Source organism: Nyctereutes procyonoides, unplaced genomic scaffold (assembly GCF_905146905.1).
Source record: "Nyctereutes procyonoides isolate TBG_1078 unplaced genomic scaffold, NYPRO_anot_genome, whole genome shotgun sequence".
Lineage (NCBI taxonomy): Eukaryota > Metazoa > Chordata > Mammalia > Carnivora > Canidae > Nyctereutes > Nyctereutes procyonoides.
This window is the reverse complement of record NW_026575024.1, coordinates 20,821,560-20,848,243: the sequence shown is the minus strand read 5'-3', so window position 1 is coordinate 20,848,243 and position 26,684 is coordinate 20,821,560. Positions and strand designations below refer to the sequence as shown.

General features: G+C 49.8%; 1 protein-coding gene across 1 annotated transcript; it reads left to right on the top strand.

The window, feature by feature from the left end:
* Nucleotides 1–1,674: 1,674 nt before the first annotated feature.
* ARHGAP40 (Rho GTPase activating protein 40) lies at nucleotides 1,675–23,152 on the top strand. Its single transcript, XM_055344384.1, is given in 19 exon segments — nucleotides 1,675–1,760; nucleotides 2,919–3,046; nucleotides 5,407–5,627; nucleotides 11,326–11,452; nucleotides 11,455–11,490; nucleotides 13,412–13,526; nucleotides 13,915–13,993; nucleotides 14,379–14,439; nucleotides 14,442–14,534; nucleotides 16,051–16,098; nucleotides 16,101–16,135; nucleotides 17,864–17,957; nucleotides 17,960–18,024; nucleotides 18,027–18,094; nucleotides 19,305–19,391; nucleotides 19,914–20,073; nucleotides 20,724–20,893; nucleotides 22,026–22,076; nucleotides 23,062–23,152. Coding segments are annotated over 19 exon segments (1,815 nt in total).
* The last annotated feature ends 3,532 nt before the right edge of the window (nucleotides 23,153–26,684 follow it).

The following is a 26,684-nucleotide window of genomic DNA, read 5'->3' as shown; positions in this document are numbered from 1 at the left end:
TCTGTGCCATGTGTTCATTCTGGGACTCGGGCTGCAGCCATCCAGGGACAGTTCTTCCTATGGTGATGGGAAGTACAAGAGGGCCAGCCCCATCATGCAGGCACATTTCATGCCTTGGTTTATCTCATGTCCACTAAATTCCATTGGCCAGAGCCTGGCATGTGCCCAAAGCCCAAGTCAATGGATGGGTGGGGTCAAAGTCTATAAGTAGAAGGAAGAATAATGAATTGAGAACAATAATTTGATCTGCCCAGTACTAACTCAAATGACACAGGACAACACAAGCTGCACACTTAGAACTCTTTGTTGGGAAGACATTTTCAAACATTGTAAAATATAGTACTAGGACCAAAAACAGCTGAGTTGCTACCAGAAGCCTCCTCCTGCAGCCCAGGAATCAAACCATGGAAATGCCAAATGTCTGTGGCTTTTCCCTTTTTGTACCTTCGTCTGTGCCCTCTTTGAAATCAGGGGTGGTTATGACCGGGTGTAACCAGGCACCTCTGAGCACCCAGCATTTGTCTGTCCTCATTCCACCCTGAACCAGCAGCTGATGTCGGCATTTTAGCAACTGGCTCTAAACCCAATTCCAGGGCACCTAGGTGGCTCGGTTGGGTGTCTGCCTTTGGCTCAGATCATGATCCCGAAAGGGACACATCCATGGTTACACAGAGTAGGTATTAGAGGATACGGACTGGAGCTGAGGACTTCCAGGATGCTGCCTTCTCCCACAGGACGCTTGGGGGGACGACCAGCTGGCGTGTGGGGAGAATCTTCACATTCGGGAGAGCTCTGAGCAGCTGTGAGTGCTGCCCCGACCATCGGACCCGATGGCATGTTTTGTCACAGGCTGGGCTTGTAAGCCTCTGGCTCCTCACTGCAGGACAGGAGCTAGAAACAGCTCATCACCTGGGCATCCTCGGGCAAGTCACTTGTCCCTCTGAATGTCAGGTGGGAAGCACCCAGAAGCAACATGTATTTATCAAGCTGCCAATCACTGAGGACTTCTGTTCCAGCACTTTGCGTACATTAGCTTTCTAATGACTGGCTGTGTCAGGAGCTCAATACACGCTGGCTGGCTGACTGGAGTAGCTCTTAAACCAAACGAGGTGGTCTCCATGTGAAGATGAGGAAGCTGAGGCTCCCCAAGGTTACTTCACTAATAAATGACAGATCTAGGATTCAAAGTCAGACCTGTCTGACACTTGAGCCAAAGTTCTTAACTTCTGAACTGTCTGATGTGGTTAACCATCGCTTAGTGAGCATGTAGTACATGCTCGGTAAATGCCTAAAAACAAAATTACAACTAGAGACATCTGTGCACTTTTCTGCACACACTATACATCAATAAAATGTTGAAAACAAAACAAAAAAATTGACTGTGTTTGCGAAGCTCAGAATGAATTTTGTGGATGCGCTGAGCGCCCGTAGTTCTGCTAAACTGAAGATTTGTTGGCCACGCTGCACACTGTGATCTTGGCACAACAACACCTTTAGAACCGTTGGGGTTTTATTTCATCTCTTCTTTCTTGTGCCCCTGTCTGACCCCCTTAGGATGTTCACCCAGAGAAACGATCGTTCCTCTCTCATTGCTTAGCTGTTGAAATGGTGACACAGTTGACTTCTGTTTGGGTTTAGTCACTGAGGTTTTCAAATTGTCACAAAAACACACAGATGCCGGCAATTTTCAAGCGAATCGCAAAACAGCTAAAGAAACCAAACTGTGTGCCAGCATGGGGGACCAAACAGATTCGCAGGAGGTGCGCCGACTAGCAGCTTTCTCAAAAAGCATAAATAGAGTGGAACAGCCAATTTTATAATTAACTGGGAATCGGTCTCCAGTTAAGCTTCTGCTTGGTGAAAATGGCCAAGCCGTTACCCAGGGAGAGCTGGTGCCCTGCCTCTTCCTTTGGGCCCTGGCGGACCTAAGATTTCTCTACTTTACCACATTTGAGTATGTTTCAGGATGTGAGTATGTTATCACTTGGGGTTGAGCTCAGTGTGTGTGCAGGACACTTGGGAAAAAGGCACAAGCCATGCATGCGCCACATGAACATGGGGACCCTTGTTCAAACATTATCAAGAATCCCATGATGATGGTGAAACCAAGCAGGAGGCCCTTCTAAGCAGGGGAGGGACCTGTGACTGCTCAGGTCACATATCCATGACACTGGACCAGGATACTGGATCACATCTCCAGAAGCTGGGGGAACACTGACAGGTGGGATCTCAAGTTGTGGGCAAAATGCAGCCCCAGGGACTCCAGGGCACAGAACCCCGCAAGACAGAGGCCAGGCAGGTAGCAGGAACAAAACCAGCACCCCGTCCAGGCTGCAACAGCAATCACAACAAACAAATCCAATAGAACAATCCTTTTTTGGAAGGCAATTTGGCAAGAGGCGTCACAGTCTCACAAACCCTTTGATTCTGCAAATCTGCTTCTGGCCCTCTGTTCTACTGGTACCTCCACACAGGGAACAGGATAATGAACATGAGGATGCTTGTCGTGATACTGACAGATGGAAGAAACCCAAGCCTCTGTCGGGGGGTGGGGGGGATGGATTAAAAAACCATGCTACCTCCTCAACAAGGATCTTTCCAGTAAAATGCACCGTGTAGGTGACCCTCTTGTGACTCAACTGCACAATGACATCATCTAAGACCAAGCTTTAAAATTTTCTATTTATGTCGAGTATGAGATCCACTTTGTTCTGAGCCTGGACCCCCACTGTATGGCCACCACCTCCTCGGGGCTACTCGCTCTGCATCCAGGGCCAGAGCCAGCAGGTTGTCTCTATCTCAGAACTCCCAGCAAGTATTCTGTGTGTTACCTTCCATGAACCAATTCCTGTGGCTGGAGGAATGCAGCCTCCAGCTGCATTCTTTTCTTTTCTAGTGTATTGTTGTTTATGTCTTAGTTTTTTAAATAATAGCTTGGTGGAAAGCTCGTCCAGGGACAGCATTTAGATGGAGGTGGAGCGGATCCAATAGAGAGATGAGCCGAAGCAAGAGAACAGCAGCAGGGGTGAAGGCCAGCTCCCACTAGGTGAGGCCCCTGGTTGGGTCCTGCTGGGTGCCCTGCCTTTTACAGAGGGAGATGCTATAGGAACCTGACAGAAACCAGAACAGGAAAGGGCTTTCCCTCGCATCTGGACTGGTGCAGTATTCTCTTCACTGACTTCCCTGCCCTTGCTCCTGGCCATCTGCTGTCCCCCTTTTCCGTGCAACAGTCAAAATTATCTTTTTATAATGTAAATCAGATGCCCTGCTTAGATTAATTCATTTAGCAAATATTGATGAGTGCCTATTACATGCCAGGTACTGTTTGGGGCACTGAAGCTATACAACAGCCAACACAAAGGGAAGTCTGTCCCCTTGTGGAGCTGACTTTCCAGTGGAACTCCCAAGTGCTCTGCTCAAATGTAAGTGTCTCCCCATCCCTCTCTGTGTGACAGACAACCCTGTGTCCCTGTTACCTGTTACTGTATGGGCAACCCAAACTCAGCAGTGTAAAGCAGCAGTCACTGTGATGATAATGACGACGACGATGATGATGAGGCTATCTCACTGCTCTGGGGTTGACAGGGCTCAGCCACGCAGTTCTCGCTCAGGACCCAGAACGTCAGCTCCACAAGGCTGGGGACATTGTCCATCTTCTTCACCGCTACCTCCTCAGTGCCTGGACCTGAGCCAAGCACATTCTCATACTCCATCCATAGTTGCTCAGTGAATGAGGGAATGGAGAGAGCATCCCATGGAAATCTCCTTGGTTGGGCATATAATTCAACTACACTAGCCCATGGTTTCCAGAACATGTGGTTGTATGGGAGACATGGATCCCTCAAGGTCTGCTGCAGCATCTCAAATATGGAATACACATCACTGGGCACCGAAACAGTGATTTGGGGAAATTCCCCCACTGCAGGAAAGCGGCCGGCCATCGTGACCTGGCCAGCAATCCAATTTCACACAGAACAGGGGTTGAAGCCAGAGTGGATAATGGAGAAACCCATGTGGATAACTAAATAGAAACAGGAGCTTTTTTAGACTCACAGGGCAGTGGGAGCCTCCAGGAGCCACGGGACCAAAAATGTTAACATAGTCGTTGTTTTCATTAACTTCTACTTACAGAAGTGGTGGTAGATGCTCCATTTAATGGTTGGGATATCGAGTGTTTAAAAGAATGGGCGTAGGTTAAAATGTGACCCCAGATTAAGGGAAAATATTAAGTAAACAATTGTACATGACTAATTATATACAGATACAAATTATAAAGGCGGGATGCTTGGGTGGCTCAGCGGCTGAGCGTCTGCCTTTGGCTTGGGTCCTGACCCAGCAGTCCTAGGATCAAGTCCCACATCGGGCTTCCTGCGTGGAGCCTGCTTCTCCCTCTGCCTCTGTTTCTGTCTCTGTCTCTCTCTCTGTCTTTCATGAATAAATAAATAAAATCATAAAAAAATTATAAAGGCAAAAGGTAAAGGTCTTGATTTCAGGAAACACTGGTTTGTTGAAAAGATCCCGCACAAATGACCTGTGGTTAGCAGGAGGGAAAAACTCCTGGCATTGCAATGGAATCAGTGCCTCCACCAGCCAGCCCGTGTTAGGGGAGGACCCACAAAGCTGTGGCTACCCTGGAAGCATTTGCTTGGTGCCCAAGTATAGGGAAAATGTTGGAAGACTGGCATGTCTGGCTTATGTGTGCAATCCATGCTGTCATAAAAGCAGTTTTAGGTTTTTTAAACCACCAGCACCTGGTGGACTAGCTTGGTCACACTGGGTACAACCATATACAGCCCCTTCCCCCACCCCGTCTGCTCACATGTGTGTGCGACTTCCAAGTGTTCCAAGTGCAGATTCCCAGGCCCAGAGCCTGAACTCCTGGTGGAATCTGTGGAAGTGGGACTCAGGACTGATTTGGATGAAAGGTTTTGCTGTAGGACGGTGGTGAAGCATAGCGGAGGGGTGTATTCCATTATAAATAAGGTCTTGACTAGGAAGAGACTTTCCAAGTGCGCACCACCTGCTTGCCGGCACTCTACACAGCAGCGTCCACGTGGTTCTGTGGTCACGGCCAGATCTGCGAGGGGGAGTGAGCTCTTTGCTACATTTCAGAATCAGAGCATACAGGAGGCCTTCCCCAGCCTGCTCTGTTTCCCAGGAGTGGCATCCAGGAAGTGGTTACATCAAGATTGTGGTTAATCCCATCAGCATCCCCTGTCTTCTCAGGCATCCTATTAGATCTCCCCACTGACGAGTTTAGTTGGTGTTAGGGGGTCTCTGGTGATCAGATATGTGGATGCCCCTTGCGTCCATGTGAGTATGCATTCTTATATGTGGCTTTGGTTACTGCATGTGGCTGAGCATGTAGCTGTGTGTGTTCATCTGGGTGTTCTCCTCTGTTGGTAGGAGGAGAAGCCAAATCCCAGTGGCTGCAGGACACAGGCCTGTCAGGCCTCCTCAGTGGCCAGGGCTTGGACAGTGAGCACCAGGGGCTCCCATACACCCTGACACCGACCCAGGAGGTTGCTGTGTGCTGCCGGCTGGACATCTATGTCTGCTCAACCGGAAGACAACACAAGGCACCTGTCAGAGATGTCAGGGACATCTTTGGCTTCTTCAGCTCAATGGTGAATAAGTGGCATTCATGCCACCAACTCCTGCAGTGATACTGTTGGAGGGCTGTGTTGGCGCCCACACGTGCGTCTGTGTGCACCTGCGCGCTAGGGTGTGCATGCTACCTGCGTGCTTGCAGGCCACTGTGCTCCCATTTTACATGGAGGTCCTTAGCAACTATGGAATCTTGGGCAAGATCTCTGAGCTTCAGCTGCTCCATCTGTGAAGGGGTTGGGAATGGCTCCTATGTCTCAGTGCTTCCTGAGTCTAACTGGGAGCTGCTGGTAATTTGCAGAGGGGGTGTCTTCAGAGAATGGGGCCTGGGGTATGCAATGAAACGAAAAGCCACAGCTCAGGTCCCGGGCTTCTTTTTTTCTTTTCTTTTTTTTTTTTTTTTAGGAATGAAATACTTGTATTTATTTTTTATTTTTTTAAATAATAAATTTATTTTTTATTGGTGTTCAATTTGCCAACATACAGAATAACACCCAGTGCTCATCCCATCAAGTGCCCCCCTCAGTGCCTGTCACCCATTCATCCCCACCCCCACCCCCCGCCCTCCTCCCCTTCCACCACCCCTAGTTCGTTTCCCAGAGTTAGGAGTCTTTATGTTCTGTCTCCCTTTCTGATATCTCCCACACATTTCTTCTCCCTTCCCTTATACTCCCTTTCACTATTATTTATATTCCCCAAATGAATGAGAACATACACTGTTTGTCCTTCTCCGATTGACTTACTTCACTCAGCATAATACCCTCCAGTTCCATCCATGTTGAAGCAAATGGTGATTATTTGTCGTTTCTAATGGCTGAGTAATATTCCATTGTATACATAAACCACATCTTCTTTATCCATTCATCCTTCGATGGACACCGAGGCTCCTTCCACAGTTTGGCTATTGTGGACATTGCAGCTAGAAACATCGGGGTGCAGGTGTCCCGGCATTTCATTGCATCTGAATCTTTGGGGTAAATCCCCAGCAGTGCAATTGCTGGGTCGTAGGGCAGGTTTATTTTTAACTCTTTGAGGAACCTCCACACAGTTTTCCAGAGTGGCTGCACCAGTTCACATTCCCAACAACAGTGCAAGAGGGTTCCCTTTTCTCTGCATCCTCTCCAACATTTGTGGTTTCCTGTCTTGTTAATTTTCCCCATTCTCACTGGTGTGAGGTGGTATCTCATTGTGGTTTTGATTTGTATTTCCCTGATGGCCAGTGATGCAGAGCGTTTTCTCATGTGCGTGTTGGCCATGTCTATGTCTTCCTCTGTGAGATTTCTCTTCATGTCTTTTGCCCATTTCATGATTGGATTGTTTGTTTCTTTGGTGTTGAGTTTAATAAGTTCTTTATAGATCTTGGAAAATAGCCCTTTATCTGATACGTCATTTGCAAATATCTTCTCCCATTCTGTGGGTTGTCTTTTAGTTTTGTTGACTGTATCCTTTGCTGTGCAAAAGCTTCTTATCTTGATGAAGTCCCAATAGTTCATTTTTGCTTTTGTTTCTTTTGCCTTCATGGATGTATCTTGCAAGAAGTTACTGTGGCCGAGTTCAAAAAGGGTGTTGCCTGTGTTCTCTAGGATTTTGATGGAATCCTGTCTCACATTTAGATTTTTCATCCATTTTGAGTTTATCTTTGTGTATGGTGCAAGAGAGTGGTCTAGTTTCATTCTTCTGCATGTGGATGTCCAATTTTCCCAGCACCATTTATTGAAGAGACTGTCTTTCTTCCCGTGGATAGTCTTTCCCCCTTTATCGAATATTAGTTGACCATAAAGTTGAGGGTTCATTTCTGGATTCTCTATTCTGTTCCATTGATCTATGTGTCTGTTTTTGTGCCAGTACCACACTGTCTTGATGACCATGGCTTTGTAGTACAACCTGAAATCTGGCATTGTGACGCCCCCAGCTATGGTTTTCTTTTTTAAAATTCCCCTGGCTATTCGGGGTCTTTTCTGATTCCACACAAATCTTAAAATAATTTGTTCTAACTCTCTGAAGAAAGTCCGTGGTGGCATTTCTATACACTGAGACTGAAGAAAGAGAAATTAAGGAGTCAATCCCATTTACAATTGCACCCAAAAGCATAAGATTCCTAGGAATAAACCTAACCAAAGAGGTAAAGGATCTATACCCTAAAAACTATAGAACACTTCTGAAAGAAATTGAGGAAGACACAAAGAGATGGAAAAATATTCCATGCTCTTGGATTGGAAGAATTAATATCGTGAAAATGTCAATGTTACCCAGGGCAATTTACACGTTTAATGCAATCCCTATCAAAATACCAGGTCCCGGGCTTCTAAGTCTCCTCCGGGTACGTGGCCTTCATTCCTCAGGCGTGGGCATTCTCCAGCTGCCCCACGGGGCGGCGCTGTGAAGTAAGAGAAGGGGCGCGCCTCTAAGCATCCCGCTCTTCCTGCCGTTTGCTCAGGCAAAGGCCTGAATCCTCAGCCTAAGAGCTTGATTCCTGGGGTCACGATCTCAGGCCCTAATCATAGGTGATTGCTACTGAGTCTCGTGGGCCTGTGCAAGGGCACAAGCCTGGGAATTTGCTTCTTGGGGATCTGGGCTTGGAGTCAATGGGGAGGCAGCCAGTCCTGACTCACTGCCTCTCTGCTCAGTTTCCTTTTTTGTTGTTGTTTTTTAAATTAAAGATTCTATTTATTTATTCATGAGAGAGGCAGAGACATAGGCAGAGGGAGAAGCAGGCTCCCTGCAGGAGCCCGATGTGGGACTCGATCCCAGATCCCGGGGTCACGCCCTGGGTCAAAGGCAGAAGCTCAACCGCTGAGCCTCCCAGGGGCCCCAACCCCTTCTGCCCAATTTCCAACCGCTGAGCCTGAGGGACCTCCAGAGGGAGGCCGGGAGGGAGGGAGCCTTCCGCGCTTGGAAGGTGCTCGGAGGCCTCTGCCCCTGGGGCAAGGGTTCCCTGTGGTGAGCACGCTGTCCAGAGGGCTGGTGGCCAAGCCCATCCTTCAGCCCTCCTGCCTCGCCCTAGCCTGCCTCGCCCTCCTCACCCCTGCCGAGCTGCCAGGCACCCAGCACACAGGGGTTGAACCTTTCATTCACTGAGCTCCTACCACAGCCACCTGCTGAGTAACTGCCTGTGCCAGGGACTGGGGAGCAGGGGGCTACAGGCCTTTATGCTCCTTCTTTACCTTATGTTTGTTCATTTGCATTCTTCTTTATTTTTACCCTTAGAAAGTTTTTTTTTTTTTTTTAATTTTTTTTATTTATTTATGATAGGCACACAGTGAGAGAGAGAGAGAGGCAGAGACACAGGCAGAGGGAGAAGCAGGCTCCATGCACCGGGAGCCCGATGTGGGATTCGATCCCGGGTCTCCAGGATCACACCCTGGGCCAAAGGCAGGCGCTAAACCGCTGCGCCACCCAGGGATCCCCCCTTAGAAAGTTTTTATGCTTCATCCAGCAAACTGATAACTATTCACCTACGTGTTTTGTTTCTAGTTATTTTTTAAATTAATTGTGGTGTCTGGTGTGAAAGAGAGAGCCCAGATTCTGCCTTTCGCGCCTCCCCCACAAAAGGTTCAACTGTCCAGCACAGTTCCTTCCAAATGAGGATGCCATCATTTATATTTAGTTTTTTTTTATATTTAGGTTTTTAAGATGGAAATACAGTGCATGGTAAGGTGCGCAGATATTTACCATGTGCAGCTTGATGTATAACTATCACCAGATCAAGATCTAGAACATGTCCTGTACTCCTAAAGGCTCCCCCACACCTTTCCTGGCTAATCCCCACCCTCTGGGGCGGCCACTGTTCTGACCCCTCTCATCGTGTATAGGTTTTCCCAGGTCCTGCTGTTACTTAAAGGAAGAGGTTCTTCACTGACCATATTTTGATGTGGTTGGATAACCCCTAGGTAGCTGGCTCTGGGCCTTGTTCCAGAGATTTCCATGCACTGGCTTGATTCCTTACCTCACCCTAGGAGATGGTATTGTCATTGCACCCACATCTCACTGGCAGGAAAGGAGCAGTGAAGTTCAGAGAGAGGTGATAGAGCTGACTGATCTTGAGGCAGAACCGGAGCCACCAGCAGCCCTTCCCAGCCCTTCCCGATGGACCTTACTCTCCACTGCTTAGGAAGCATGCCCCCTTCCCAATGGGAAAGCACTTTCATTCACCCAAGTAGAATGTTTCTTTCTCATTTTGAGAAGCAAGAAGTTGCAAAAATAGTACAAAGCTCCCATGTACTCTTTACCTAGTTTCTCCCAGGGAAAATATCTTATGTAAGCACAGGACATCAAAATAAAATTTTAAATATTGACTTTCTATTTCTAAAGCATCAGAGATAATTAATGCTCAACATTATCTTACCTTCTAGCCTTGATCATTTGATTTCATCCATTAAACCATGAATGATGATGGTAAATAATCTAAAGATATTCCATATGGACCTTTTACAATGGACCAGGCATTATACCCAGTACTTTACATTCATGATTTCATTTCATTCTGCTATGTTGGCAATAACTCCCTGAATAAGTAAACTAAAAAATAGTAATAGTCATAATTATTGAGGACTCACTGTGTGTGAAGCACTGTTTTATATGCTCTATTTAATTGGATCTCCCCCACAATCCCGTGAAGTAGATCCTGTCATTAGCCCCCTTCACAAGTGAGACTATTGACACAAAGAAAGGTAAAATGATTTACCCAAACTCACAGGGAACGTCAGACTTTGGATTCAGGAGGTGTGACGCCACAGCTTATGCGTCAAGTGCTAAGCTGTACCACAGCCGATTGACGTAACATCATTACCTACAACCAGAGCACACTTCCTTTCCCTTCGTGGGGCACTCGAATGCGGCCTTCTGGAGTAACCTGCTCAAGTCCTCCTGGCGATACTAAACAAATCTATCAGTCCCTCCCTCTTGCTGGTTTTCACCTCTGGAAGAGGGAATGGCTGGTGCTGCCTACGGGACCCCACTGTGGCCTCCAGAGGCGCAGTCAAGCATAATTTATTTTTCCATTAATGTTCTTATTCAGAGTAATAGGAAGAAGAGCATTGGAGCCGTGGGTGGCACTGCCAAGGGTGGAGACAGATGGGGCAAAGGAGAGCAACAAAGGACCGGAATAGAAGCGATGATAAGAGGCCCGTGCAGTGTTCCCTCTCCTTCAGCCCCTTCTGTTGGAATGCAAGTAATAAAGATAGCTTCACAGTGACCTTCACTGTGGCCTTCCTATGTGGGTGGCTCCCTAAGCACTTTACATCCCTTAGCCCATTGCACAAAACGCTTTGAGAGAGGCACTATTTTATGGTGAGAGATGGGAATTTAGAAGCTCAGAATGTAACCCTGTCAGTCAGAGATAGAGCTTGAACTTGAACCTGGGATGGAATCCTGAGCCCCACTTCCCACCCACTCTGTTCTTCCTTCTCATAACCTCCTTCAAGGGATGGGAGAGCCTCAACACACATACCAGACATGCAGCTTGAGCGATTGCCTTTTTTTTTTTTTTTAAGATTTTGTTTATTTATTTTGAGAGAGAGAGAGAGAGTGAGTGAACAGGGGCAGAGGCAGAGGGAGAGAGAAAACCTCAAGGAGATTCCACACTGAGCATGGAGCCCTATGTAGGACTCGATCTCAGGACCCTGAGATCATGACCTGAGTTAAAACCAAGAGTCTGATGCTTAACCGACTGAACCAACCAGGTGTCCCTTGAGCAATTGTCCTTACCTCCCTCCCTAGAAGTTTAGGATTCCCAAAGGCAGATTTGGCCTGACCTAGAAGGGAGACTTGTCCCTGCAGGATGTGCAGAAGATCCCTGCTCTGGCCCTCATGGAGCTGATTGTGCTCTGTGTGGTCTGTGGCTCAGACTGAAGAGGAGCAAGGCAGGGAAGTGGAAGGCAACAAGTCAGCAGGACTCCCAAAACCCATGGTTTTCTCATCCAAGGAGCTTCATGGAGAATCTTCCACTAAAGCATGCTTAGCTGCTGTATCTCTTTGTTATAGGTATATATACATCCATCCATATATGTCTATTCTGTTACATATATGTGTTATATATATACATATATGTATATTTCTTCAACTGAAAACAATTTGTTCATTGTAGGAAATTTGGGAAATAGAGAAAATACAAAAAGGAAAAATTCAGTTCATATATAAGTGCCATTAACTCTCTGTGCATCATCTTCCTGTGTTACATGTGTATCTTTTTTTCACTAAATATTATAGAATTATGGACATTTCCCATTGTATCGTTCAGCTATTGCCACAATACTGCCTCATAACACACAACCACCAAACTCATGACTTAAAACAACAATCACTTATTCTTGTTCCCATGTTTAGGGATTGGCTGATGTAGTGGCCTTGACTCAAGCTGTTGGCTGGGTCTGGATCTGCTTCATTTGTCTCATCCTCCCGGACTAGCAGGCCATTTGGAGCCTGTTCTTCTGCCAGTTAATGGCAGAAGCACAAGAGAGCAAACCCTACCATACAATGCATTTTGAACCTCTGCATGCATCACGGAGTTTATTGATCCATTGGTCTAAGCTATTGTGGGACGCCTGGGTGGCTCAGTGGTTGAGCTTCTGCCTTTGGCTCAGGGCGTCATCCGCGGGTCCTGGGATTGAATTCCGCATCTGGCTTCTCGCAGGAATCCTGCTTCTCCCTCTGCCTAATGTCTTCTCTGCCTCTCCCTCTCTGTGTCTCTCATGAATAAATAAATAAAATCTTTAAAAAAAAAAGCTATCACTTGGCTGACTAGCAAAGGAGTGGGGAAGTATGCAAATTCATATGGGAAAGGGTGCAGATACAAGGAGGGGTAATGAACTTGGTTAGAATATTATTATTATTTATGACAATTATTAATAACATTCTTTGAAAACATGATTTTTACTCATGGTATTATTTTCCTCCTTAGGGATATGTTCTAATTTATTTAACCATTTCCTTTCAGTGGACATTTACTATTTCCCTGTTTCTCCTATTATAAAATACAATCCCTATTATTGTACATACAATTTTGAATGTGCCTTAGATTATTTGGAATATACCTATTAGGTTCTTGGTGTGTGTTACCCTTCAATAGACACTGCATCAGTGTCAACACTGCACACTGTGAATTTTGTTTGTTTATTTTTAAAAAATATTTTATTTATTTATTCATGAGAGGCACAGAGAGAAAGAGAGGCAGAGATACAGGCAGAGGGAGAAGCAGGCTCCATGCAGGGAGCCCGACATGGGACTCGATCCTGGGACTCCAGGATCACACCTTGGGCCGAATGCAGGTGCTCAACCGCTGAACCACCCAGGCTGCCCTGTTTGTTTCTTTAAAGAAAAAAAGATAGTGGATAAGACAGACCAGGGGTAGGGGTTTTGCAGAGAGAGGAGTAGACAGGTGGAGGGAGAAGGAAGGTAGAGTGGATTTGGAAGGAGGAGCATGCCCTAGAAGACCGTAAGACAGGATGAGTAAGACCTGGGGAATACGTCTTGGGAATGTGGCCCATGCCTGCAGAGCTGGACTATCTACCCCAGGCCACTGGTACATACCTTGCCCCGTGCTCTGTGGGGCAGCAGCACATTTTCCTTTCAACACCTTTTCATCCAACTGAGATTTTCTGGTCTGGGATGCAGCTAACATTTTCATTACTGCTGAGACCAAGGGTTCTGCCTGAGAGATGTGAAGTTTGAGCTCAGCTGTTCTCCAGAGAGCCCAGTCTTCACACAGGGAAGGAATCTGACTCAGTTGCCCAGAAGATCTCGCAGGTTGGAACCCAACTGTCATTCAAGGATGTGAAATGCCCCTTCTGCTCTTGACTTCCCACAGAAACGTGGGTTTTCAGGGTGCCCCTTGATGTCCTGCTAGAAGCTGATCGCAAAGTCCTCCCCAGCACCTGGTTCTACTGGTCCTTCAAGCTGAATGTTGTCCCCAGCTTTGGCTCGTTGCCCATGAGAGGCTGTGTCTGGGGCCACCATTGGGAGATGTCTAGCCTGGGGAGTAAGAGTGTGGCCTTTAGAATTGGGACTCCTCGTTTCAAAATCTGGCTCTGACACTTGCTAGCTCAGAAACTGGGGATGAATCTTTGAACCTCTATGACTCTCCCTGTCAAGATCTCTGTAGTGAAGTTATAATAACAGTATCCTCCTTTTATGAAGGAATAAATGAGAAAAATGCGTATGAAGCTCTCAGAGCAATGGCTGGCTCCTGGAAGTGGCCAAGAAAGCTGTTCTTCTCCTAGCTCTCTCCTCGGCCCGGTTTTCATGGGAGATAAACACACCGGTTTAAATCCCACTTTTCATGGTTTAAACGCTGGCTTCCTTCTCTCATAGCTGCTGTCCTATTTTGGAAAAGAGAGGGCTGGACACAGAAGGCATTCTCAGGGTGCCCGGATACCAGGCCAGGGTCAAGGTAACGGTGTGGTTTCCCCCGAAACCACAGGCTGCATCTTCAAGGCTGCATCTCCCGTGTTAAGCCAGGGGAGAACCCAGTTCCCAGATTGTCCGTGTTCTGTCTTGGGTCCTGTTTGGGTCAGGGAGTTCCAGGAGGGTTGAAGGCAGGGAGGCGACACAGTATGGCGCCGGGGTGGAGCTGCGGGCCTGGAGTCAGCCTGCCAACATTTATTGGGTGAAACCTTGTGCCATGTGACTTATACAATGAGACCGTTTCGTCTTTGGATCAGCCCTCAGAGATGGTTGGTTGCTTTCCAGATGAGGAAACAGGCCCAGAGAAGTGGTAGAGCAACTCTCCCTAGAGCCTTGGGCCAGCTTCTCACTGGCGCCCCTCCACCCTGCAGGGGACGGAACAAAACCTGGGGAGAGATTTCTACACTGGCCTTTTTAGCTGGGACAAGGTTCACCCCAAGATGTATCCGATGTGCTCAAAAGGTTCACCCGGGAACTGCCGGAGGCTCTGCTCACTGCTGTATTCCTCCCGGCCTTCCCTGTGATGCCCAGGCAAACTGCAGGGCTCAGGCAGTCCCATTTCCACGTGTGGCTGAGGGCAGGGACCCCGAGAAGTCCTCTCCAGCTTTTGTGTCATACAGTCTCGTTTTAAAACAGAACCAGGGACGCCTGGGGGCTCAGAAGTTGGGCGTCTGCCTTTGGCCCAGGGCGTGATCCTGGGGTCCCAGGATCGAGTCCCCTGTCGGGCTCCCTGCAGGGAGCCTGCTTCTCCCTCTGCCTGTGTCTCTGCTTCTCTCTCTGTGTCTCTCATGAATAAATAAAATCTTTTAAAAAAATAAAAAATCAAACAGAACTCAGACCAGATCTTGTCACCACACAGCTCCACCTGGTCCACGACCCACTGCCTGGGATAAAGCTCGGTGCCTCCCGTTCTCTGCCCCCAGGGCCCTCCTGTCTCTGTCTGGGCTCCTCCCGGCCTGGGCCCTGACTCCTCACATGGGCCAGGCCCCCAGCCTCCCCACTCCTCCTTCTTCCCTCAGGCCCTGTGCCCTGCCCTCCTGTTCTGGAAACCTGCCCCCTTGCACGGCTTGTGGGCTGCCGCTGGGCACTGGGATGGCAGCTGGGGGTCAGCACCTCCCCGAGGCCCGCCCAGGCGCTGCCTATCACAGTACCCTGTTGTTTCCTTCTTAGTGTGAATCAGCATCTGAAGATCCTTAGTCATTTCTTGGCTCACTTATTATCTTCTCCTCTGAAACATAAGCTCTGCAAATCTGGGTTCTGTTGGTTTCCCCTGGACTGGAGCATGGCACCCAACAGGCACTGGATGATACTTGCTGAGTGAGGAGCAGATGAATGAATGAATGAATGAATGAGTGAATGAAGAATGAAGTCGAGCCATGCAGGATCTGAGGGATGAAGACCCGGTGCTCAGCCTCCGTCCCTGACCCCATGTGTCCACCCCTCAACCCACCCCCACCTCCCCCACCCCACCCCCGTGCAGCTGGTCCCCAGGCTCCACCAGCTATCAGCTGGTGGATCTGGTCTGGCCTGGTGAACTCTTTCTCTGAACTCTGTAACTCCCACCTCCTCTGCTCCCTGGAGATCCTGACCCCAGCTGGGGGACACTTCCGTTGCAGCTCTCAAAATGCAAAGGGCTCCATTAAACCTTGTCTCCAGGGCACTTGACTATCTCCCCTCCTAAAGGTGACTGTGGGCTCAGTGCATTTCTCACCCTGGACTATAGCTCTTGGACCACACATCTGAGTGTGTGTGTGCTCACACGTGGGTGCATGCATGTGAATGTGTGTGTGCATGCGCATGATACTTTTTATTCACACAGTACAGGGAGCGAGCCTCGAGACTAGCATTGGTCAGAGCTCTCTGAGCTGACACCAGCCCAGGAAACGGTTCCAGGTCTCCTGATGCAGGGTTTCCTGGCCATCCCTGGACTTGGCAGCCTCTGCTATCTCCCTTCCCCAAGAGGGGGTCTCCACACTGACAGGGGAGAGTCCCTGAACCTCCCACAGAGACCAGAGACCAAAGGCCAAGTCCTCCCTCCTCCTTCAAACAGCCCCGACCTGAAGCAGTACCTGCAGGCCCTCCACCTGCTCAGCCGATCCTCCCAGAATCCAGCAGACATGCCCTGAGGGTAAAGGTTACTTGGGCACCTGGCTGGCTCAGTCAGCAGAGCGAGCACCTCACTCTTGACCTCAGAGTCGTGAGTTTGAGCCATTGGGTGTAGAGCTTACTTAAAAAAGAAATAAAAAGAAGAAAAGGAGACACAGTAACCAGAGCTGCCTCTTTCCACCATCTCAGCCCACAGCCACCATCAGGTCTCTAAATCTGCTCATTCATTCTTGATTTATCCATCCCTTCAACAACCATGAAAAAAAATAAAAAAATAAACAAACAAAAAACAAAAAAAAAACAACCATGGCTGGGGCTGCGTGCGGTGACGGCCACGGGGACGGCTGAGTCTTTCCTGAGACCTCTTCCCTACAGCAAGCAGATGAGCTCTGAAAGAAATCTGTGCTTTCCGGAGCGGGGACTGCCGGACGCCAGTCCCATGTGGTGCTGACAGGTGTTACGGGGAAAGGACTCTGTGTCCAAACAAGAGGGGTGAACCCTGACTCAGTGGAGCAAGGCTGGGGCTCGTTCTTCCCTGCAGACTTCCCAGGGCTGCGGGCCCACAGCCTGCAGCACTCCCCCAGCCTGGCTAAGCGGACCTCGTGTGCGGGGAAAGCATTGCCCCGCTGTGTTCTGCTGCAGTGGGAGGATGCCAATCTGGGAAACACTCTTTTAGGGCACTCCCACTGTGTGTTATGGGCGTAGGAGCTCAGGACTGGGGGTGGGGCGGGGGTGCAGCCTTTGCTTAGCTCTGGCACTTGGCTGGCTTTGGGTCAAAGTCAAGGTGGACCTCTAGGGTGGAGCTGTGAGGAAGCCCAGGCCTGCTGGAGCCCTCGTCTGCTGCGGGCATGGACTTGGAGGCCCCGAGGAAGTCTGCAAAACCAGACAGCCGGGCTCAAGGGACCTAGCTCCCGGTGCCTCGGCTCTGGTAGAAAAGACAGCCTCTTTGAATTTCTGTTTTCTTTTCAGTAAAATGAGGATAATAATAGCATTGTGTGCGATTGTTTTGGCAATTACAAGAGCAAACGCACGAGAACTCATAGAGTGGAAGGTGTGGTACCTTGTAGATGCTCCATGTATGCTCTTCCTCCATCCTTCCTTTCATCCGTCCATCCATCCATCCACCATCTGTGTCTCCAGCTTTCCATCCCTCCCTCCCTCCCTCCTTCCCTTCATCCTTACTGGTTATGTGACCTTGGGTGCGTTCTCCTTCTCTGTAAAATGGGCACAATGATAGAACCCACTTTACAGAGTGTTTGTGAGGACTGAATGAGATGACAAATGCATGTAAGGTGCTAACACAGAGGCCAGAAACACAAAGAATACTTAATAGATGACAGTATTATCATCTCCCCCCCTTTCTTCCCATTGTCTCTGTTCCCCTATTTTTTTCCTTTGCATTTTTGGCAGATCCAAACTCCTGAAAAAGCAGCCCTCCTGGGGCTATCTCGGAAAAGACCCATTTCCCAGAGCTGTGACTTTTCTGCCGGAAACTTGAAATCTGGTTCAGATGTCTCCTTTGCCTCTGAGGGAGGAGGGAAGGGGAAGGGTATGGGCCACACGTGCACCGCAGGAGACTGAGACACAGGGAGGTCCTGATGGGCTAATGGTAAAGCTAAAATGGACACCCATATTGCAGCCGCAGGCTCCCTCCAAGTGCCCCCTCGAGTTGTGCAGCATGGTGTTCTGGGAAAGGTAAGGATTGCTGGGACCTGCTAAGATCCAAGGGAGGTTCTGTGGCCTTCCCCAGGCACTCCTGAAATTCTTCAAGAAGGAGGCGGCCTGAGAGCCAAGCAAGAAGATGACTCTAAAGAACATTTCCATGGTGATGCCCCCAAATTTCCTGCCCCCAAACTCCCCAAGGGCAAAGAGAAGCATTTGGCAGAGGGGGTGGCTGAGGTGGTGCAGATGACTGTGTGCACTACCAGGACCTGCTATGGGCAGCGAGTGCCGTGGCTCCACCATGGGTGGAAGGGACGAAGTGTCGATCCTGGTGGCAGGGACAGGCTCCCATCCTCCGCTAGGTCAGCTGCCCTGATGCTCCTGCCAGCATGAGGGACATATCCCTAGTTGTATTTCTCCAATCCCTACTTGTGTCTCTTCTGGGATCTCCATTGGATCCTATGTGTGGGCCTGTGTCTTCTTCCCTCCCCTGCCTTAGTGTCAGAGAGCTGTCTCCACTTTCTGTCTCCACTGCTATGCCTCTCAGAGAGTCCACAGCTGTCTGGTCTACCCCAGATTCTGGGTGTTCCCTCAGCTTCTACAAGGAATTCCTTCACATGGAAGCTTTAATGATGCTGAGAAAGCCATCATTAAAGGCCCCAGAAGGCCCCAGGAGCACAGGGCCTGCCTAAAACAAGCCACAGCCAGATAACCAAGGCACTCCCTGGCGCACCATGAGCCTCACCCTGAGTAACAGTCCAAGGCAAGGGTGAGGAACAAGAGTAAGAAGAGAGCTCCTTGGGATCCCTGGGTGGCGCAGCGGTTTGGCGCCTGCCTTTGGCCCAAGGCGCGATCCTGGAGACCCGGGATCGAATCCCACATCAGGCTCCCGGTGCATGGAGCCTGCTTCTCCCTCTGCCTGTGTCTCTGCCTCTCTCTCTCTCTCTCTCTCTCTCTCTCTCTCTCTCTCTGTGACTATCATAAATAAATAAATAAATAAATAAATAAATAAATAAATAAATAAATAAATAAAATTTAAAAAAAGAAGAGAGCTCCTTCTGTGCTGTAGGCATACAAGGCCTGCTGAAGGCTGAGGGCCGAGTAGGAGCCCTGGGAAGACCCAGCCAGGCCTGGAGACCCCCACGAAGGCAAGGCAGTGTGGCTCACCCCTGCTGGCGGGCCACAGCGCTGGGAAATGCTCAGCCTCTAACATCCACCCATCAATCCAACATGCACCCATGTACCTACCCGCCCACCCCTCCACTCATCCATCCACTGACTCACCTTTCCCCCTCACTCCCGTCCTTCATCCATCAAGTCAGTAAGATAGGCTTTTGTTTTTTTTTTTAATTCTAGAAACCAGCAAGTGAAGCTCCAACTGTTCTGTTTCTCCCCCACCAAGCCCAGGCGTTCTTCTGTGTTCTACGCACACCAAATGCCAGCTGGTTCTCCACACTCCTCCGGCACCTCACACCTCTGAGTTTTTGCTTATGCGGTTTGCTCTGCCTGCAATTCCCTTCCGTTTTCAGGAAGGGCTTGGGCCTGGTAGCTCTGCTCAGCCTTCCAGCCCAGCTCAAGAGCGAGAGCGTGGATGGCCCGGCCCCTCCCCCACGCGGGTACCGCCTGTACACTGCCGCAGTTCTTGCTTCCCTGTGTCTTTCATCTCTGAGCTGATGTGATTACTAAGACACATTAGATTATAATAATTTTTATTGTAGGGAGTTCTAAAAATTCCAAGAATACCTAAACATTTTCTTGTTGCTAACATTAGAAAATGGGAGAATTGCCCCCCCCCCCCCCCCGTGTATTGTCTTGCTCAGGTGTCTTGCAGGCAGTAAATCTAGGATCCCAGAATGGAACCCATTTCTTTCAGAGCTGCATAAATGCTCTTTGTTATCAGGTCCACGGGGCCTAGATTCATCTGTCTCTGTCTGCTGGGTTCTGATCCAACAGACGGGCATGTGCTGATCTGAAGGTCTTTGGGGATTTGCCAGTGCGGGGTTGGCTGGGGTTTCTCAGAGCCTTAGCCCACTCACTCCAGGTGTGTTCTTGGGGACACCTCTGCCTGAGTGTGCCATCGAGCAGCTGTCCCACAGCACCAGCTGCCCCACAGCACGTACCTGACCCTCCTCCTCCAGGTGCTCGCCACCTGGCTGCCGGGCCGGGGCTGCCGATTCGGCCACCAGGGGGCGCGCCGGCCCCGTCCGAGCGGGCGAGGAGGAAACCTGGGGTGGGGGCGGGGGGTGTGGGGGGTGCGGGGGAGGGGTGCGGTGCGTTGTGAGCTGTGCGGTCATTGAGGTGAAGAGATGAGTGGTAGGAAAGAGAGGCCTTCGAGGAGAACACGGAGTGCTGCTGGGAGGAGTTCGGAGCAGGGCCCGAACAGAGAAATTGACCAGCGTCACACACGTTGCGCATGATGTGCATTTGTATGAACTGGATGCACGTCTGTAGGTGCATTGCTTGGGCTCCTCGTGTGTGTTGGAGTGTGAAGGTATGTGCACACGTATGTTTCCATGCCTGTCTGTGTAAGCACACTTTGGGGAGCCTTATGTATGTGAACATGAGATGCTGTGTGCACAAAGGGCTGGTGTGCATGCGTATGTGTGCATCTTGTGCTTCTGGCATGGGTATTTGTGTAAGTGCACGTGTATGTGTGTTTATGCTCACACATTTGAATTCCAGGCATGCACGCGTGTCCTATGTGGATGGATCTTTTTCTTTCTTAGTAGACTCCCAAAGTGGCAAAGATCCAGGGATCCCTGGGTGGCGCAGCGGTTTGGCGCCTGCCTTTGGCCCAGGGCGCGATCCCGGAGACCGGGATCGAATCCCACGTCGGGCTCCCGGTGCATGGAGCCTGCTTCTCCCTCTGCCTGTGTCTCTGCCTCTCTCTCTCTCTCTGTGACTATCATAAATAAATAAAAATAAAAAAAATTAAAAAAAAAAAACAGTTCAAAGTGGCAAAGATCCGGGTGGCCTGGCCTATCACAGATCTTCTGGAGGTGCCCCTGACTCCCAGCACTGAACTGGCCCGTGTCCCCAGGCGGTTCACAGAGTGCTTCAGTCCTGGCTCTCACAGGGTCAAGAAGGCAGTGAGGACACAAACACCCTCTCCTCCGTGGTAAGGGGCGCTTCCTTGAGACAGGAGCCTTTCACCTGCAGGGAGCAGGCAAAGGAGGGGTCGGCCTCTCAGAACTGAAGGCCACTGAGGGGAGCTACTCATGCCATTGGCTCCTTCCTTTCTGGAGTGGTCAGAACTGGGTTCTGTAGGCTTTTTAGAGAGCTTCTTGGCTACAAATAATAATGATATTGAATCACTGTCTACCATAGACCAGGTCCCATGTGCAATGCTAGAATCACCATGAAAAGAATAGACAGGGGCGCTGGACTTACCAGCTTGTCACCCTGTGGAAGAGACAGACCTGAGTCTAAAGCCACAAAATAAATATCAAGTTACAAACTGTTTTGGTTTCACAAGAAATACAGGGAGCAATGTAAATGGAGAACAACACACCTGGTATAGTTTGGGGAATGAGGCAGTGCTTCCAGGCAGAGGAAACAGCATGTGCAAAGGCCCTGAGGAAGCCTGGCCAAAGAGCTGAAAGAGGATTAGTGGGGCTGATACGCAGCAGTTGCTCCAGGATATATGAAACAGCTGAGCTCTCAGGAGCCTTGATGGAGTTGGCACAAAGGACTCTTGGATTTCCAGTCCTCAGCAAACGTCTAGTCTACTTCCTCTTTTTATGGATGGGAAAACTAAGGCCCAGAGAGGGAAAGGGACTTGCCCAGGGCCACACAGCAAACTGGGGACAGAGTCTGGAGTTGAACTCAGGATATCCATAATTATAATATGATAATTACATAATAACTATATGATAATTTAAATTACCATATGTAATCATACCACATTCATAATCCACCTTGACTTAGAACTTGCCTCTCACAGCAGGTTCCTACCTGCATCTGTCACCCCTGCTCCTACCCCTCCTCACAGCCTCCATCCAGTGCTCTGGTGACAGGGGACCCATGGCTGGCCCCCTGAGTGCCATCCAGTTGCCGCTCCCTTACCTTCAGGCCCTGGGCTCCTTCAGGGACTTCAGCTCTGCCAGGAGGGCTCTTATGTCTCCTCTCCCAGCTGGCACCCCAAATCTGTGAGGACTGCCCCTTCCAGGTTTGGGGTCCATAAACAGTCGATGTCACTGCCTCTAGGAGAGAAGGTCAGAGGTTTCACTCTCTCCGTCTTGTGGCAGCAGGCCTGTGAAGGCAGCAGACATCCTCCTCTGGGAAGTTGGAAGAAATATCTCTAAGCCCCGGATGGGGAACGGGTCCAAGCCCAGGTCCCTGGGAGCTCTTGACCTTGAGGGTTCACTGGGCCCCTCTGGGGGAAGCCAGAGTCCACTTGGGGTGAGCCTTCCCCTCCAGCCTCTTGGGGATTAAGGGTCAGCCTGTGCCGAGCCTCAGGATCCTGTCCAGGAGCGTGGAGTTTTGTCTGGAGCTGGCCTGAGGCAGGGGGAGGGCAGGAGTTTCTGTTTAGTGTGACAGTTGCCCTATCACCAGTGAGACTGATGCCTCTGGGGCACCCTAACTGAAGAGGCTCCTCCTGGATCAATGGCCAGGAATTCTGCAAGCACATACCCCGCTCTGAGGCTTCTTCCCCTGGCTTCGTGGGAGCCAAGGATGGGCAGCTGTTCTCAGTTGCATTCTCTAGTGCAGTGATTCTCCAACTGTACCACCGGGTCGGAATCACCTAGAGGGCTGTGAAGACACAGCGGCTGGGCCCTGAGAATCTGCATTTCTAATGAGTTCCCAGGTGATGCTGCTGGTGCTTGTGCAGGGACTGCACTTTGAGAACCACTGGCCCAAAGGCAGAGGCTAAAGTTAGATTTCTGCAGCAGAGGTGCTTTGAGGGAGTGCTCCTCAGGCACAGCCTTCCCAGGGAGGAAGGGAAGGCCAGAAGGAGAGAAGTCCAGCCTTGGCCACATGGGGGCTCTGGCGTGCAAACTGCGTTCGCGTGGTTCCCTATAGGGGCCTGGAAGTCGGTGGTTCCTACCTGGGCACCAGGCCGACGTCGGCTGCGGGATGCCCTGGGGGAGGCAGCACGAGCCCCTCTGCAAGGCATCTGACATCTGCAGAGGTCAAGTGTCTAGAGAGGGGTCGCTGTGAGCCACAGCAGCCAAGGCTCACACAGGTAGGGGTGGAGGCGGTACACTGGCTCGGTGAGGCTCCGAGACCGCTAGCAGCGTCTTCCCACCTGCCACCCTCAGCCTCCTCCGTCCCCACTTCCACAGGTGAACATCACCTGGCCTCAGGTGCCTACCCCTTAGATCTGTATCATGCCAACCCCTGTGGCGAGTGGGTCATTCAACAGAGCCTCACCTAAGTCCTGGACTCCAAGGAGCAGCCCCACATGCCACCGCCCTGCCCCTATGGCCTGTGCCAATGTACACAGCATGACAGCACAGCTGCCTAAGGGGAAGTCTAGGTCTTCCTCCAAGGTGACCTTCTCTGAAATGCCTCTCAGATCCCACAGAGGACTCTCAGGGCTGGGACTGTCCTCTCTCAGGACCACACCCACAGAGCCCCCTCTCTCCAGTGTGTTCCCCAACTCTCCGGATGGTGGCTCCTGCCCCATGCCAGCTGTATGGCGACAGCACTCGGGGACTTGGATCTCTACAGAGTCTGGTCCATAATTCCCAGCCTGAGTAGAATAAAAAATACAGCAGCTCTATCAAGAGGCAGTTTTTTTTTTTTTCTCCAGGAAAAATTACTTTGAAAGAGGCCCTAGAATAGGTCATGGGACAATACTGGAGAAAAAGCCAGAAGAGCTCTGTGGCCTGGGGCAACCCCCTTGCCTTCTCTGAGCTCCCTTGAAAGATGAGGGTTTGGGTCCCAGGGAGGGGGAGCCGGGGCTGTGGCTGTGAACAGCCCAGGGAGAACCGGAAAGACGGAGACCTCTCTCCGCAGCTCTCACGATTTACATGCTCCTTCGTGCAATCTTGTCATTTTGTAATATCATATTTAAATTCCACTTGAAGATGAAAGGCACACGTGAAATGTCGCTTATACTTCATTCAAGTTTTTTTCTCTCCAGTCCAGCACTAATGGGCTCTGGCCACACCTCTGCACCTGCAGCTTCCCCGAGGGCCAGGAGGAGATCTCTGGAGAGAGAGGGAGAGTCCAGACCAGCTACTGAAGGTGGTGGGTGTGCTGCAGGGTTGCCTCTGGGATCCTCCCCCCTCATCTTCAAGGGTCCCAGGTCTCTCCCTTCCTCCTTCCCCTTTCCCGGATCTGTCTCCTTAGAGCAGGGGAAGCCTTATTCATTCATTTATTCAACCACAATTTTATTAAGTGGTTAACATATGCCCAGGGCTTTATAAGTGTAACCTCCACAATAATCCAGTGCCTCCGCTTGGGTTCATCCAGAGCTGACCCTGAGACAATGATTCAGGTGCAAATAGTGATCCCAAGAAACTCAAGGGGGTGGGGAGGTGAGGGGGAGGCAGCTCATAAGGGATGCATCATGAAGCAGCTTACCATGGTGGGCAACCAGAGCTTGACTCTACTGGAGAATTCTGAGAAGCAATGTTGAAGACATCCTTCTGACTTACCCCCATCTGCTCGCAGTAAATTAAGAGTGTTTGAGTGGCCTCGGTTCCCCAGCAGCTCCAACCAAAGAGCCCAGACTGGAGGAAGCACGACTTTAGCCCAACACTAGCCCCACAGTCCCAGGAGGTTGGTGTCACTATGGTCCCATGTTACATATGAAGGAACTGAAGTTCAGCAAGGCTAAACCATGGGTTCGAAGTCACACAGAATGAAAAGCTTAAATGCCCGATTCCAAATCCAGGGCTCTTTCAGCCATACCATGATGGACTGAAGCAGTATCAGGACTTGGTAGGGTCTAGTGAGAGAGGACAGACAAGAATGGAAGTAGGAGGATTGGGTAGATTAACCTAGCAGGGAAATACCATTCCGCCAAAGTTGCTGCTTCTGTTTCCCAATTCCTCCCTACCCCCACAATCTACCTACAAGCCCTATGGGACCTCCCATCAAAATACACCCCAATCTAACCACTGCACCTTTCACTCCTACCACTATCCTAGTCCAAGCCACAATCATCTCAATGCCTTTGATTGTGGTGATGATGATAATGATGATAGAGATGGTGGTAGTGGTGATAATGATGGTGATGATGTGATGGTGATGGTGGTGGTGATGGTGATGATGGTAATGATGGTGGTGGTGGTGGTGGTGGTAGTGGTGATAATGATGGTGGTGATGATGATGGTGATGGTGATGGTGGTGGTGATGGTGGTTGTGATGGTGACGATAGTGATGATGGTGGTGGTGATAATGGTGATGGTGTTGTTAGTGGTGGTGGTGATGATGATGATGGTGATGATGGCTGTAGTGGTAGTGGTGATGATGACGGTGATAGTACAAAGTGTCAATGGCTTCACTGCCTTTAAACTATTCTTTCTTCTCACCCTTCTATCTCTGTACAGCAGGCAGAGTGGTTCTTGTAAAGCAAACCCCCAATTCTTCTGAAAGCCCTCCTACTGAAAACCTTCCAGAGAGATCCCATACCACTTAAAATAGTATCCCAAATACTTGCCCTGGCCTATGAGGCCTAATGTCTCCTATACCATTCACTGACAACCAATCCACCCCTCACTTTACAATGTTTTTTTTTTTAATTTTTATTTATTTATGATAGTCACAGAGAGAGAGAGAGGCAGAGACACAGGCAGAGGGAGAAGCAGGCTCCATGCACCGGAAGCCCGATGTGGGATTCGATCCCGGGTCTCCAGGATCGCGCCCTGGGCCAAAGGCAGGCGCCAAACCGCTGCGCCACCCAGGGATCCCCACCCCTCACTTTACAAAGCCAGCCACACAAACCTCCTTTCGATTCCTGAGACATACCAAGCTCATTCCTGCTTTGGAGCTTTTGCCCTTGCTGTTTTCTCTGCCTAGAACACTCATAGTCCAGCCACTCCCATGGCCAGCTCCTTCCACATCCGGATCTCTGTTCAGATGTCCTTCCTTCAAGAGGACTTCTCTAATCATCCCATATGACATTGCCTCCTCTGACACGCTCTCTCTCATCACCTTAATTTTCTAAACATTTATCATTACCTGAAGTTATTTTATTTGATTCATTTCTTTAATCATCTGCCCCCCTCAATACAATATAGTTCCTTGAAGGCGGAGATCACGTGGATTTTTGCTCACCTTTGTGTATATAGTGGCACATAGTAGGTGCCTAATAAAAATCTGTTGGATGGATGAATGAATGAATGATGAATGAATGAACGAATACCTCTTTGCCCCTCTGTTTCCTCCTGAAACTGTCGCCTCACCACCCAACTTAACTCTGACCTCCCTGGTCCAATGAGTGAAATGAGAAAATGCACTTGAAGTACCTAGTGCTCATTCATTGCTCTCACTATTAATATAATAAGAACCAGGCAGCCTGAATGATAACTAATGTTATTCTCTCCCCCATGGTTCCCAGCACCTGCTCTGGTCCCACTGCCTGCCTCATTCTCTCATTAAGAGGGCTGGGATGACAAAGAGCTGTGCGGTTGAAGGGACAATCCTTTAACCTGGGTAGGAGAGGGGCAGGTGCCTCGCTGGGTGCCATGAGCCCAGACCCAGCTGTGCTAACTTTGCACCCAGTGTGGGCCATCAGCCACCAGCAGAGGATCCCAGTTTAATCATATGTCAGCTTCCCCATTCATCTTTGGCTCTATCGGAGGGCTCATCTTTCTCCACCCTCTGGTATCATGGTGATTGATGATCCTGCACCAGCCCTGCTGCTGGCTTAGCACAGCTCACACTGGGTGCCCCGCTTCTCTGAGCTCTTTGCAGTTGGGGCTGACTTGGGTTGGGATCATCTTTCTTTTAAGGAG